At 43.3% G+C, this 15,750-nt stretch overlaps 2 protein-coding genes and 1 non-coding gene across 4 annotated transcripts in view; 2 read left to right on the top strand and 1 right to left on the bottom strand.

The window, feature by feature from the left end:
* Positions 1-3,609, bottom strand: part of c5h8orf74 (chromosome 5 C8orf74 homolog) — a 33,036-nt gene extending 29,427 nt beyond the window's left edge. The window contains exon 1 of one of the 2 annotated variants that reach the window (XR_013576562.1): positions 3,528-3,609. Coding sequence is in view for 1 of the 2 variants with exons in the window: in XM_078541422.1 (XP_078397548.1) it covers positions 3,528-3,575 (48 nt within the window). In the remaining variant the exon portion in view is untranslated. The remainder of the gene's footprint in view (positions 1-3,527) is intronic. The other variant, XM_078541422.1, reaches the window with a different exon arrangement.
* Positions 3,610-3,680: 71 nt separating this feature from the next.
* On the top strand, positions 3,681-3,763 carry trnal-cag (transfer RNA leucine (anticodon CAG)). Its single transcript has one exon. It is a non-coding gene; the product is annotated as a tRNA-Leu (tRNA).
* Positions 3,764-7,910: 4,147 nt separating this feature from the next.
* Positions 7,911-15,750, top strand: part of rp1l1a (rp1 like 1a) — a 46,786-nt gene continuing 38,946 nt past the window's right edge. Inside the window, exons 1-2 of the mRNA XM_078541393.1 lie at positions 7,911-7,976; positions 12,124-12,744. Of these exons, the coding sequence (XP_078397519.1) occupies positions 12,130-12,744 (615 nt within the window). The 5' untranslated portion in view covers positions 7,911-7,976; positions 12,124-12,129. The remainder of the gene's footprint in view (positions 7,977-12,123; positions 12,745-15,750) is intronic.

A 15,750-nucleotide genomic window follows, 5' to 3' on the forward strand; every position in this document is an offset into this window, starting at 1 on the left:
GTTTATTATATCTAACAATGTTAATCACTGGTTGCCTATTTACACCTCTCAATATCTTGCAATCTGTTTCTGAATAATTTGAATGTTACCTCCAAAACTGATACGAAGCAGAAGAATCAGGTAAGTAAAAGTATTTAAACTTTCTTTGGAGCACGAAAAGAATCCAATCAAATTATGGAATTGTAAACATTTTGTTAGAAGTTAAGTGGAAGTTTAAATAATAGGAACAGAGGGGAGAGTGAGAAAAAAAGATTGATAGGAAAGGTAGTGGATGTGGAAAGTATAGAAGTGGAAATTCAGCAATGGACTGTTTGGAGTATTTGGAACAAGTGCAGTGCAGTGTTATGTGATAGAAAAGTATTATGGAAACTGAAAGGAAGCCAGTTGTGAGTCTGGCCTGGTTATATAGTGCAACTTTGGCAACATCATGAAGAGAGAAACAACGACCAAATACTAATGATATGCGGATGCTGAGATGGATGGTGGAGAGAAAGGAAAGGACAAATTCAGAGGGTGAGTGAAGATTGTGGGTGCATCGACGAAAGTAACCGAGAAGAGATTGAAATGGTATAGTCATCAGTTGTGGAGAAAAAGAGGAAATGTGATGAGGTGGGTGATGGAGATGGGGCTGCCAGGATGGCCTAAGGCCAGCTGGAAAGATGTGGTGGCGATAGATTTAAACACAGTGGGATTAGAAGGGGAATGGGTGACTGACAGGAGCAGATGGACAAGGGTGATCAGTCAGCATTGAGACAAAGCCAAGTAAAATGGGAGAAGTCAAAAGAAGAAGGAAAGGCAGTGAATGAACTGCAATAAAGCTTTTGGTTTTTAAAATTATATTTAAGTTCTTTTATTTTGTTTATTTTAATCATATAGGATGGCTAAGGTAATATACTCTTGTCATTGCTTTTAATACAATATTGGTTTGTGAGCTGAAAATTAGAAAAAAGACCTTGCGAGGAAGTGTGAATTTCTCCGCATCTATAAAATTCTCTTAAGAATTCCTTCTAGAAAAAGTTGCTTGTTTGTACAGAACTTGAATTTTGCTAAAAAGAGACATGTTGCCAAGCATTTTTATCTTGCAAATTCAAGAATACCAAATTTCAAACAATCACAACAATTTATACCACAGGAGAAAAGGGTGCTGATTGATTGGTAGGTCAACTCTGATTGGCTGAGGCATTGCTATGGAGAAAGCAATGGGGAATTATAAGCACCCCAAGCTCCCAGGTAATTCAAAAAAGACACAAGACTTGAACATATACCTTTTGTTTGCGGAGAATGGGTCCCTGTGCATGTTACTTCTAGCAAGTATAAATGGGCCACGTTACAAGCTCCGCTGATTATCTTAAATCGATCCTTAGTGTAGTAACAGGATTAAACAACAGGATTGTTCAGCAACTGCTGCCCAATAGCAGAATAACATCTAACAATAGATGTTTTGTTTTGGATTTTGAAAGTGTGGGCTGATTGAGTATGGTACCACCGAAGGAGCATGCTGTTTGATTTGATCAACCAATCACGGGGACATGCAGCCTATGTACCTGGCATTGCACTGGCATTGAAATTCATACACAACGTTGTTCAGTTGTGTGGTATAGGCACAACATCCTTTTGGACTGAAGGCTACATCCTGTTAGTGGAAAAAAACGCTCATGTAACCACTGCATAGTAGCAGCAAGAAATGGCTTGTTTAACCTGTTGTCTAATTTTTTGAGATACTTTGCCTTTCCAGGGTAATTTGAAGTAGACCAGGCACTTTTCAGGTCCAAAAGTGGCAGCCTTTGGCTCATTTGTGAGTTTGTGTGATACACAGAAGACAAAGATCTGATCAGAATAGCCATTGTCCCACAGGATAGCTTTGAAGCACCCTATTTCAGTTTGCAAGGTGAGAAAATGGCTAGGACCCTATTTACAAGATTGCTCATAAGGCCACTCTTATAGTGTGTGGCGCCATACAAATTCCAATGTATATATTGACCGATGAAGGTAGGCTTACGGTGGACAGTAGTGGAGAACCCATTAGCAGATTTCTCAATGAGCACTTTGAGGAAAGAGGGTGATTTAGACTGTTCCATCTCAAAAGAGAATTCAAGCATGGGATGGAGTATATTAAGGTAAGGAAATCCTTACACATGGCTGCAGAATCAAAGATCAAAATGTAACATCTCTGTATCGGAAATATGCAAGGGGTAGGAGGTTAGGGCTGATTTCATCAACAACACATTTCTCATGTAGTATCAATTGTTGTGATTGATTGAATTTTGGCATTCTTGTGTGTCCTGATGAGTGCGAGACAAAAAGCTTTGGCAACGTCTCACTTTTCAGCCATATTCAAACTCTAGAAGGAGGTTACCTGCACTTAATTAAGGGTCAATAATAGGCAGAGTTAAATAAAAATATCTATCAACAATAGAGTATTCACTTTAATGTGTTAATGCCCTATAAATTATTACAACATTACTCACCACGGTGTTACTTATTTGGCATTAACATTTTTTTTGTAAGCTTACATATATAACCATGAAGGCAAAAGTGACTTTGATTTAAAAGGGGAGGTTGTTGTATTAAAACTGAAGAATTGGATATGGTCAGGCTGTGGAGACAGGCAGGATCTGTTTGTTCTTGAAATTTCCATGCAAAGGTGATTGATAACATTGGCCCAGATAATCCAGGTTGGATTGCCATTCTGCATGAGCTTTTCAATGCCCTGACGGTACTCCGCGTTTCTGGCTGGGTCTTCCAAGGTAATATGGAGCGAACGGTCCCAAGAAGAACTCTGTCACAGCTCTGTAATGTCAGGGGGTTGTTTGTGGGGTGGTGAGGAAGACAAGTTTCACTCTTTTTTATGACACTAACCACCATAAGGTAAGCTTAAATGTGCAATGCAAATATTAATTGATGGATGTTAGTGATTGGGTTAATGGGTGAGTGGATGAATGAGTGAATGGACAGGGGTAGTAGGGTAGGTAGGTGGCTGAGGTAAGTGGGCAGGGTGGGAGGTGGGTAGGATGGCAAGTGAGTAGGGTGGTATGTGGGTAGTGTGGCAGGTGTATAGGGTGATAGGTGGGTGAGGCAGCAGGTGGGTAGGGTGGCAGGTGGGGGGGGTAGTCAGGTCAGGGGGTGGGCGGGTGGTCAGGGGGTGGGGGTTGGGGGGGTGGGGGTGTGTAGTCAGGTCAGGGTGTAGGGGTCGGGTGTGGGGGGGTAGTCAGGTCAGGGGGTGGGGGTGGGGGGGTAGTCAGGTCAGGGGGTGGGGGTGGGGGGGGTGTAGTCAGGTCAGGGGGTGGGGGTGGGGGGGGTGTAGTCAGGTCAGGGGGTGGGGGTGGGGGGGGTGTAGTCAGGTCAGGGGGTGGAGGTGGGGGGGGTGGTCAGGGTGTGGGGGTGTAGTTAGGTCAGGGTGGGGGTGGGGGGGTGTAGTCAGGTCAGGGTGTAGTGGGGTTGGAGAGGGGGTCAGTGAGTTTCCCAGCCCCACTCCAGTGTCCGGCTGAGCTGAGCTCCTCCCCCACCCCCGGCCCGGGCGCTGTTACCTGGAGCCGCACCACCTGGCGCACATCCTCCTCCTTCAGCGCGCTCATGGTTACCAAGACACCCCGTCAACGTCACATCCGGGACAGTGGAGGGGGAGTGGGGACAGATCTCGCGAGACGTCTTAAAGCGATTCATTCAGCCTGAGCCTGTAAGTCAGGATGGCCGAGCGGTCTAAGGCGCTGCGTTCAGGTCGCAGTCTCCTCTGGAGGCGTGGGTTCGAATCCCACTCCTGACAAAACATCCCTTTTCATTGAGAGACCGTCCGCGACCCAATTAATAACCAGAACATCCCCGGGACCCGACCCGCTGGTGTTAGTTTCAATGGTCAAACTGGTCCAATCTCTTTTTGTCCTTGTATGTGTCTGCAAACCTGCAAAGGAGCGGGAGTTTTACTCTTAACCGTGTCTGTCCCTCTCCCCAGGGGCTGTCAGACCCGCTGAGCTAGTTATATTCCTGTGGGGCTGGAGCTAAATACCTGCAGCAGAAAGTGGGTGAGATTGATCGCAGCCCCTGTGAAAAGGGTGTGCACCAAATATCCCAATAACATGGTTAATCCTGCAATCCACATAATGCTGCAATTTCACACTAACCTGCTCCAGGATATTTGTCAATGCCAGGTTACATGAACCAGTCAGGAGCAGGATTAGGCCACTCGGCCCCTCTAGCCTGTTCTGTCATTCAATAAGACCATGGCTGACCTGAATGTAACCTCATGCCTGCCCGTCCCCAAGAACCTCTCACCCCCTGGTTAATCAGGAGTCTATCTAACTCTGCCTTAGAAACATTCAAACACTCTGCTTCCACCGCCTTTTAAGGAAGAGAGTGCCGAAGACTCACTACCCTCTGAGAGAAAAGGTTTTCCCATCATCTCAGTCTTAAATGAGAGACCCCCCCCCCACTTATTTTTAAACAGTGACCCCCTAGAGATTAATGACTATTTATTTTACTTTGAATGTGTAAACACAGAGATCAGCAAGTACACTAAAAGTACATGCAAGTGTAAAGTTTACTTCTTATTTAATTAATGGTACTACACATGTAGTTGTTGAACAGTGAAAACCTTAAACAATTACTATCATAGTAAAACTCTCATTCCTTGTAAATCTTCAAACGCACCATTGGTAAATGCTTTGAAAACTACATTGAGAAGAATGAAATTGATCGTGAGTCATTGAGCGGTTCAGCCAATGTCACAACAGCAAGAGAAAATTCAAATTATTTATAGCTCTCACCTCGATCTCAAAATGAGATTACGTACTCGAAATTCTTTCTACACAATCCATGGTACCTCTCGGCCACACCACAATTGGAATATGGGAAGACAGCAGACCATGGCCCCTGGAACCTGTTCCATCATTCAGTTAGATTATGTCTCATCTGTATCAACTCCATTTACTCACCTTGGTTCCTTAACCCTTAATAGCTTGTTCTAACAAAAACCTATCAGCCTCAGTTTAGAAATTTTCAGTTGGCTGAGCCTCGCTAGCATTCTGCAGGAGAACATTTCAACTTTCCACCACCATCACCCCTGAACTTCCCATACCCAACCAGGGGTGGGTTGTCGTTCCCCCTCCCCTGGCCTTATTGGTGCAATTGCTCTTCTAATTTCACCCCTCAGCCCCTGAGTCCTTCTGTCGCCATTTGTCATCAGAAACAATTGTAACCCAGAACAAAAACAAAAATACCTGGAAAAACTCAGCAGGTCTGACAGCATCTGCGGAGAGGGATACAGTTGACACTTCGAGTCCATTTGACCCTTCATCAGAACTAAGACGTTTGGAAATGAGATGAAATATAAGCTGGTAGAGGGGGGTGGGTGGGACAGGTAGAGCTGGATAGAGGGCCAGTGATAGGTGGAGGCCAAGAAGAGATTGCCAAAGATGTCATAGACAAAAGGACAAAGGGGTGTTCTGGATTTCCAGCATCTGCAGTATTTTGCTTTTATCTTAGTGTTTAATTGACTGCCACTTCTCTTCCAGGAATGCCTACCTTGAAGAAGTATTGCTCTTCTCTCCGACAGGATTTCTGCCTGTCTATTCCAGGTATTTTTGTTTTTGTTCTAGATTTCCAGCATCTGCAGTATTTTGCTTTTATCACAATTATAACCCATTCAGTTCAAGTATCCCATGTCTAGTGGTCTCCTTCTGTGCCATAAATCTTTCTATGTTTCTATTAAAATCAGCTAGTGGTGGCTCCATGCCTGCACCAATGTCAGTTCCATTGCAGGTGTGAATATTTTTTGTCCTGTTTTGTTATTCATGGAGACGCGGCAGTCAATCAAATGAAGAAGGGGCAAGGAAATAGCTGCAAGGAGGGAAGGAGCTGCTGGGTCAAATGGTGAGTCACTGTCTTCATGGAGAAAGAGGGGTGAAATATATCAACATTAGGAAACTATTAGGATTGAAACTGAGTACCAGCAAAACTGAAACAGGTTAAAAACTTACTTAGATATTCTCTCCGCGCCCCCCCTCCCCCCCAGTTTCTCTCCTGCTATCTTCAAAGTGTTGAGGCACACTGTAGTATAGGGTGCTGGTTGTTCATTGGTACCTAACCTCATTCATTCTTCACGTGAAAGACCATAACTTGAGCATTAGCAATCTAGCTCCACCAAGGAGGACATTGCAGACACACCTGATTGTTCACATCCAATGTTGCCATCCAGCTAGGATTTCAACCTTTCACGTTGTCCTGGAGTCATCAGGAATAAAACATTAATCTAGATTCTACTGTGCACAATTTGAATCATGCCTTTTTCATTTTCATTACGTGCTCTTGTTCATTAGTTTAAAATAAAATGGAGATGAGGTAAAAGGCTTGTTTGGCCGGCAATCAGGCAGACAACTGGGACTAGTTGCTGTGCTGAAAATCAGTCAGTGAAAGAGTCGAGGTTTGATGGGGGAAAGTGGGAGACAGGGTGTCAGGTAACTGGGGCTCGTGTGGATGGGGCCGGTATTTTCTACAGTGCTGAGTGCAGCAGGAGCAGTAACATGGTGAGTGGGAGCAACACTACACTGAGAGAATTTTTACGTGGGAAAAAATACAGGTGTTGCATCATAGAGGGTCTGTGGAATTTTTATAACATGAGAGGGGCCCTCAGAAGCAAACAGGTTGAGAATACTTGGACTATAGGCTTTATATACGGAGCTGCATAGAGATGCTGTAATCTATGGGTTAATTATGCAAAGTACAGATGACTCAAGTAATAATCGCCTTTATGCGCAAGGTAATCTTCTCCACAAGGACCTGACCAAAGAAGGAACTGTCACCAATTTATAAGGGAAGAATTTAATGATTTAGGAGATTTTTTCATTGGATTAAAAGAAATATTTTATTATATTTAGAAATGTTGCAAAATCCTGCATAGCTAGGAATACCAAACGAGTTACAGTTTGCACTTATTCACCCAGTGTTAAATAGAAGCTTAGCTGGGCTCTAATTCTGATCAGTGGCCACACACAGAAAAGGACAATGGAGGAAAAAATGGCTTGGCAACTGAACTGAATCCTTATTAGAGGTGAGTGGGACCTAAAGTTACAGAGCTATCCGCAAAATATCAGAATAATGAACAACATTACCAAATGTAACCTGTTTTTTTTCTTTTCTTTATCAAAGATATGACTAAATGCATAGCTTTTACTTCACATTTTCTTTTACTGACCCTCGAGTTAATTTGCCTTCACATATATAAACTAAAAACACCTAAGCATTAATGAAAAGTAAATTTTCATCGCAACTTCTGTAAACTGACATTGCACATGATTGCAGTTTTTCAACTACTGTATTAATTGTTCCAGAGCTTTTGAAGCTTGTGCTAAGAGATTAGGTCATTTATAGTTCTATGACTGGTATTAGCAGACTGATGATTCTCAGCCCTGTTGAAGGATCCAGTTGGGATGTGGCCTTCACCTGTGCAACTGCACATCAGGTTGAAGCTGTTCACTGCAGATTGAAACATGCCAATTAATTTTTATTGTAAAATTGCATGACTGAAGAAACATACTTGTGATGTAAGTTGAATTGTACCATACAATTTTAGCAGTTTTTACAAGTCTTCAGATTGCATATAAAGCATTCCTGTAATTTCTTACTGTTGTTTAATGCAGGCGGGCGTTGTGTACTTGAAACGATTTGTCATGAATTAAAACATAGCAATGGTAATACTGTCTACATTGCACGATGGACATATCCATTTTTCCCTGTAGATATGTTTTAAAGCAATTCCAGAATATGTTTCAAACTACTTATATTGAGCAGAATTTGCGTTGTATTCATGAAGCCAGTGTAGATTAAAAACAAAACGCAGTTTGCTTAATTTTCTGTTTCATGATGTTGATATTTAGAGGACACTTTGAAAGGTCAACTTCTATTTCAATACAAAATAGGACTTATGAAAATGACAGTGTAACCCAGAGAGCACACTTGCTTCAAAGGTTGATAACACCTATCGGGTATGTATCAAGGTAACAAATATCATTATGAAAGATTATCTTTACCATGTTAACTCAAGCACTTTCCAAAATAATTATTGAATATATCAACCTCTAAAGCCCTTGGGCTGAATTTTCCGATGTGGCAAAAATCCTGCTGAGCTAGAGATGGGACAGGCGTTGTGCTCAGCAGTTTTGGTAAATGCTGACCTCAGCAGGTGGCTGAGTGCTGGCAGTACTTGCACTGCTGCTGAGTTGCCCATCCCGGAGGTGCAGGTCCTGCCAGAAGGGGAATTGGCTGCAGCATGACACATGGCCAGCGATCCACCCAGCGAAAAAGAGATTGAGATTTAGTGCTCCAGGCACGGCAGCCCTCGAAATTTAAAACCCACCCTCCTTTCCCTTAGCGATGTTTGATGCCAAGATCGCAGGGCGTTCCTGATGCCTAGCATTCCTAAGGCATTTTAATGAAGAGAAATCTGTTGGATGGTATTGCTCAGCACCCACCCTGACCTGAGCAGATATATTCAACACGCAGTGGGGAACAATCTTCGAGGCGGCGACTGAAGCGATGGAACAGTCCCCTGGCTCATCAGGTGGGAGAAGTGCAGAAATTCCATCTCCAAGCGTAATTTGTGTTGCAAAGGAAGTCACAAAAATCCTTAAAATCTGTTGCAAAAGTAAATCTTACAAAACCACAAAAGGAATGTTTTGATTTATAGGCACAGTGTTATAATCGAAATGGTTTGTCACAGGATATACAGGTTGATATGTGAAGCATATCTAAGGTATCTGTGGCACCCACCATAAAGCAGTCATTAGCAGGAGAACCTCTTACATCATTTTTCTGCTGTGATACATTCAATTGGTGCATTATTGTGCAAGGAATCACATTGATGTATTTTGTATTTTTATCCAATTTTCTTCTTCCCCCACCCCAGGCCTCCCACCTTCACCACCCCACAAAACCCCGCTCTGCTGAGTCACGCCACTGACACGGGTGGGGCACAGCACTCAAGGTGCTGGTCATACTCTGATGCCTTTCGCAGGTGGCCCTTCCTAACATGTGCCACTGCATGCAGGCCATTCCACTGTGAATAGTATTGTGGGCAAATTGATCCTGGATACCCACTCAGTTCTCTTTCCAGCGTGGTCCGCGCACAGCGACCAATACGGAAACCCTGGATGATATTTTTTGCCCATGACATTAGGATAATTGTAGCCCGCTTGCTCACAGGAATATGGAGTATTGGTCTTTTCCGATCTGTATGTCCAGCTGTAGGCTGAGCAATGCATTTCCACCTCTGCTTCTGAGGGGATTCTGTAGGTTATTTTTAACTACATTGTGAAAAGCAGCTTATTTGTGATTCTGATGTTAAAGCACGTTGCTGGGGAGCTCCACTCTAAAGAAGTACATACTATTTCTACTTTGCCAATTCTTGATTCTCACATTAAGTGGCCAATTTTGAAATGTATTAATTACCATATCATGCACCAACATCTCTCATCTTGATGAGCATAAAAAGAAGCATCAGTTGTCACGGAAAATAAGTACTGTAGATTCCTCAACCTTCGGGAATCCTGATGTTTCAGTTTAACTTAAAACTCACCCTGAAATTCATGCTACAGACAAGTTCTTGCAATCATTACTACAAAAACCTCAGCGAGAGTAATATATTATGCAGAGATTTTCTTTACGGATATAATTTTGGCAGAAAACAAAAGGGAAATGACAATTATACTCACATCACAGTGGAGTGGGACAGTGCATACAATTTAAATACGTATAAGGGACAGTGTTTACAGGGGACTAAATAAGACCAAGATAAACTTGCAGCCCATAGCAGACAGGTTTTCTTAATCAGCAAAAATTAAAAAGTGGCTTACCTTAATGCCAGCTATTTTTGTGTGTGGGATTTACAGGATCCACAGGTTTGTGTCCCCTGCAGGTAAATATTAAAACACCTGACAACATTCACTACCCAGACTAGCAGATGGAGAAGGTCAGCATGATCAAACTGCTCAAGGATATGCAGGTTGTAAAATAATTATCACATCAGGAACCATCAACTGTCCCAACGTAAACCTTATCCAATAGAGGACCATTGTTACATATCTAGTGGTCTCCAAAGTGACCCATCAAAGGAGTTGTGGGCGACAGAGGAAAAACTGGCTTTACACTGGCTTCATCAAATAGCGACACAGCAATAAGCCAACACTGTTTAGATACACTGTCTGTAAAATAATTATCACAGTGGGAACCATCGGCTATCCTTATACTAAGACGTGCCTGAAGTTTTTTTTCACATTTGATTGAACAATTATATTGCAAAACTAAAGATTTTCATCAGCAATATCAATCCATTCAAAAAAATATGGGCACCAAGGTAAAAATGGAGGCAGAGTTAGCCTGTCAGGGCCAGCTTTGCCAGGCTGATTCATTCAGTAATTTCAGCTAAACTGAAGGAAGGCAGCTAAGTTAGGAATAAACAAGATTTAAAAAAAATAACATTTGTTTTAAGAAATGAGAAAATTGGAAACATTGTCATGGAGATCCCAATTTATTAATAAAACGTTACATGGATTGGACACAATGGATTGAATGGCCTTTTCTCATTCATACTTCTTACAAGGTTAGTAGATACATATAGATACAGAAGACCATTCATCCCATCTGAGTTCTTCTATCCAGAAGGATCCTGCAGTCTCCACTGCTACATTCTGTTTCCTAAATGATTCCTGCACTACATCCCACATGTTGATCCCGCACGGTTTTTTTTCTCATCTGTTCTTGGAATAGTGACAATACTGGCAAAATAATATTTATTACCCATTTCTAGTTGTGCTTAAGTCATTAAAGTCAACAACATAATGTAGGACAAACAGACCAGACCAGATAGAAATGGCGGGTTAATAAAAACAGAAAATGCTGGAAAAACGCAACAGGCCTGGCAGCATCTGTGGAGAGAGAAACAAAGTGAACGCTTCGAGCCCGTATGACTCTTCTTCAGAATAGTGGCAGGTTCCCCTCCTTGTAGAAAAGTATTGAATCGCTTGGGTTTTTATGACAATCCACAACCTTTATGATCATGAATCTAATTCTAATTTATTCTCCGGTGAGCACTGCAAGGAGGTGCACATGACTGAGCATCCAGCAATCATAGCATTGCATGTTGGGCATGACGCTCCCTGTATACCCATGATCCAAATAATCTATTGTCACACTGGGATGGGTTTTCCCATGAGCTTCAGGACCTTGATGTGGGGGACAAAATGGGGTCCCAAGCCTGCACTTGAAAGCAGCTTGACTGACTCTGCAAATTTCCCAGAGGTAGCCTCCTAATTGGTTACCTCAACATTCATCATATAATTAAGGGCAATGGATGGGCTTCCGATGCAGACGGCACAGTCAGAGGGATAGCAGACCTGGACCCTTGACAGCCCCACCAGGAGAGGTGGGCACTGCTGGGGCAGGTAGCAGATCTCAGGGGTGCCCAAACATGGAGGCGCCAGTTGGAGGTGTGGATCCAAATCAAAAATTATGAGGACCAAAGCCAGCCAACCCCTCAGAGTGGAGGAAAAACCCTCCTAGAGGAATTGTTTGAGATGGAATTTGTTCCTTTCATGCTTGCGGCCCTATCATTGGGGTCTTTGGCTCCAATGACCATTCCAATTGGTGCATTGGTTGAGCTGGTGACCTCTGCTCAGAGTGGGGTCTGCTACATGCTGGCAAAATGCCAGCGGGACCTTACGCTTGCCCCAATTGAGGCCTTAGCCATCTTAATTGGCTACCAGCCAGTGATCCTATTCATAGATGCCCCTGGGAAAGTTCCCAGGCAGCCAGGAATGCTTAAGGGAGCTGTCCAGATGCAGCCCCCCCTAATTTTCCCTCCGCCTCCAAGCCTGCCACCATGGGCCAGGAAAACTCAGCCCACAAAATCACGGTTCATGTCTAAACAATTGCCATTGGAGCAAATTACTGAATGACTGCTGGTCCTAGCGTGAGTTATTACTGTTGAAGAAAAGGGGAGAAAAATTCAGGCATAATCTGCCAGTAAAGCTGGGATGTACAGAAAGTGAATTCATTTGAATTAAGATCTAAGAGATGTAAAATTTGTTTTTATCTAAGAGATGTAACACTGTTTCTGTTTTTGGGTTTATCTAACAGATCGACATGAACAAAGCTTCTCTGAGTTATTCTTCTGCTTTTTATCCATTCAACCTTGAGCAGCCTCTGTCTTCAGCAACCAGGGCCACCAACCTCACTGAAGTAACTCCAGCAAAGAAAATAACCTTCTACAAGAGTGGAGAACCTCAGCTCACTGGAGTGAAAATGACTGTAAACAAACGGGCCTTCAAGACCTTTGATGCCCTCTTGGATGACCTCACCCAGAAGATTTCACTTCCATTTGCCGTGAGGACAATAACAACCCCTCATGGAGTTCACAACATCAACAGTCTGGAGCAGCTGGAAGATGGAGGCTCATATATTTGTTCTCATAAAAAGCATGTTAAGCCAATCCCAGCTGGGAAAGTTACATGGCAGAACAATAAACCAATGAGTGCCCGGCGACATACCACACAGAGAGCAAAGCAGGAATACACTCACGTGGATCGTACTCAAATGGCGCATAAAAAAATAATGCTCATTAAAAATGGGAATGTCAGCATTCATCACTCAATTGTCCTCCACAAGAGAAATACACACAGTTTCCGAAGTTTTCTCGATGAAATCTCTGAGCTCATGCAGTACAGTGTGAGAAAACTTTATACAGTGGATGGAATAAATGTAAGTACCTACCTAATTCTGGCAAAATTTACAATTTACAATTGCAAAGTATATCTGAGTTTGACTATGCACTTAGGAATAAACAGAAATTTTGGAAATAAGTTGAAAGCAATCCTGCTGACAGATGTGTTTGTAGGTTAGTCGGCAACCAAGACTTTGGGATCTGCATTCTTCCCCATCCTGGATGCTGATCCGAGTTTTTCAGAGTAATGAATGAGTCAGCTTCATAAGAGCTAACTGAATGTTACTGAGCCAAAGCAGGTATTGTTATTTTGGTACTTGTTTGGAACCATGGATCAATTTTCAGTGTGGATATAAAATATCCTAAGAATATATGAAATAAGAGCAGGAGTAGACCAAAGCGATCCTTGAGCCTGCTCTGCCATTCATTAAGATCATAGTTGAACTTCTACATCGACTTCACTTTCCTGCTCTATTTGCATTACCTTTGATTCTCTTAGGGCAGAATTTTCCCCTCCGTCAGTGGTGGGGAAGTTGAAGAGTGGGCACTTGGAGGCACACCTCCGATCGCCACTATTTTACGTGGGTGGGCCAATTAAGGCCCGCCCAGCGTGACGTCCACACGAAAGCGCTGTGCGCTCCCTATGCGGGCAGTGGGGGAATCCCTAAACCTGAGAGTGCGCTCTTTCGCGAATTCACACAAAAGAGCGCACTCGTCTCCCTGAGGCTAAGTGCTGCCTCAGGGAGATCGGCTCTACTGTAAAAATATTAAAAATAGAGAAAAAAAATCCCCTGACATATTCCTTCATGTGACACTGTCACAAGAGTTGGGACATGTCCATAACTTTTAAAAACACTTTAATTAAATATTTTAAAACCTACATGAAATCTGATCCCGCCCGTGGATGAGGTTTAATGCTTTTCCTAGTTCCTGCGAGGGCTCCCGGCCTGCCCGCCAACCTTAAGGTTGGACGGGCAGGTCCATCAATTACTTAAATGACTCTGTCAATGGCCTCAATTGGCCATTGACGGCTCGGCGACTGCACAGCTGAAAATTCCTGAAAATTTAAATGGGGCGCGGTGACATCGGGAGTTCTGCCCGACATCACAGTGCGTTATTTTATGCGTCAGCGAGCGGGCCTTGCCCCCGCTCGCCGACAGGAAATTCCTGTCCTTAGTGCCCAAACATTTTATCAGTATCAGCCTTGAATATACTTATTGACTGAGCATCCATTGCTGTCTGGGGTAGAGAATTCCAAATTTTCACAATCCTTTGAGTGAAGGAATTTTTCCTCACCTCAGTCCTAAATGACTGACCCCTTATTATTGTGAGCAATTTTGGGCCCTGTATCTCAGGAAGGATGTTCTGGCCCTGGAGAGGGTCCAGAGAAGGTTCACGAGAACGATCCCAGGAATGAAAAGCTTAACATATGAGGAACGTTTGTGGACTCTGGGTCTATACTCGATGGAGTTTAGAAGGATGAGGGGGGATCTGATTGAAACTTACAGAATACTGAAAGGCCTGGATAGAGTGGACGTGGGGAAGATGTTTCCATTAGTAGGAGAGACTAGGGCCCGAGGGCACAGCATCAGAGTAAAGGGAAGACCTTTTAGAACAGAGATGAGGAGAAACTTCTCTAGCCAGAGAGTGGTGAATCAATGGAATTCATTGCCACAGAAGGCTGTGGAGGCCAGGTCATTGAGTGTATTTAAGACCGAGATAGATAGGTTCTTGATTGGTAAGGGGATCAAAGGTTACGGGGAGAAGGCGGGAGGATGGGATTGAGAAACTTATCAGCAATGATTGAATGGCGGAGCAGACTCGTTGGGCCGAATGGCCTAATTTCTGCTCCTATGTCTTATGGTCTTATCCTGAGATTGTGCCTCCTAGCTCTAGAATCTTCAGCTAGGAGAAAAGCCCCTCAGTATCTACCCTGCCAAGTACTCTAAGGATTATCTACATCTCAATAAAATCACGCTTCATTCATTCAAACTCCAGCGAATAAAGGCTCATTCTTCTCAATCTCTCCTGATAGGACAGCCCTATCATCCCAGGAACCACAGAGTTGTTATGGTGGGAGGGAGGCCATTCAGCCCATTGTGCCTGCACTGGCTCACCAAACGAGCAGTATGACTTAGTGCCATTCTCCTGCCTTTTCCCCATAACCCTGCACATTATTTCTATTCAAATAATCATCCAATGCCCTCTTGAAGGCCTTGATTGAACCTGCCTCCACCACCCTTCCAGACAGTGCATTCCAGACTCGAACCACTCACTGTGTAAAAAAATATTTTCTCACATCACATTTGTTTCTTTTGCAAATCACTTTAAATCTTGCCCTCTTGTTCTCTATCTTCTTACAGGCACAAACAGTTTCTCCCCTATCATGATTTTGAACACCTCTATCAAATCTCCTCTTAGCCTTCTCCTCTCCAAGGAGACCAGTCCCAACCTCTCCAATCTATCTTCACAACTGAAGTTTGTCGTCTCTGGAACCATTCTTGTAAACCTCTTCTGCACTCTCTCCAATGCATTCACATCTTTTCCATAGTGTGGTGCCCGGAACTGTACACAATACTCCAGCTGAAGTCTAACTAGTGTCTTATATAAGTTCAGCGTAATCTCCTTGCACTTGTACTGTATGACCCTATTAATAAAGCCAAGGATCAGTAAGGGCAGGCGAGGAGATAGGCAACTACACTGGAGTGAGTCGGAGACTGAGTAAGTAGCGAATTAGGTTCATGTGGGAATTTAGTGCACGTGGGAAAAAGATGTGCTATAAGCTAATTAAGTATATAATTAAATTAAGTTACCTAAGTAACATAAGTAACAATGGCAGGACAGGTGTTATGTTGCAACTGTGGAGTCTGGGCACTTTTGGACACCAAAACAATCCAGGACAAACACATCTTTTTTTTATATTGGTTCATGGGATGTGGGCATCGCTGACAAGGCCAGCATTTATTACCCATCCCTAATTGCCCTGTTTAGGGGGCACATTTAAGAGTCAACCACGTTGCTGTGGGTCTGGAGGCCAGACCAGG

The sequence above is a fragment of the Cetorhinus maximus genome, chromosome 5 (genome assembly GCF_964194155.1).
Source record: "Cetorhinus maximus chromosome 5, sCetMax3.hap1.1, whole genome shotgun sequence".
In the NCBI taxonomy this organism is placed as follows: Eukaryota; Metazoa; Chordata; class Chondrichthyes; order Lamniformes; family Cetorhinidae; genus Cetorhinus; species Cetorhinus maximus.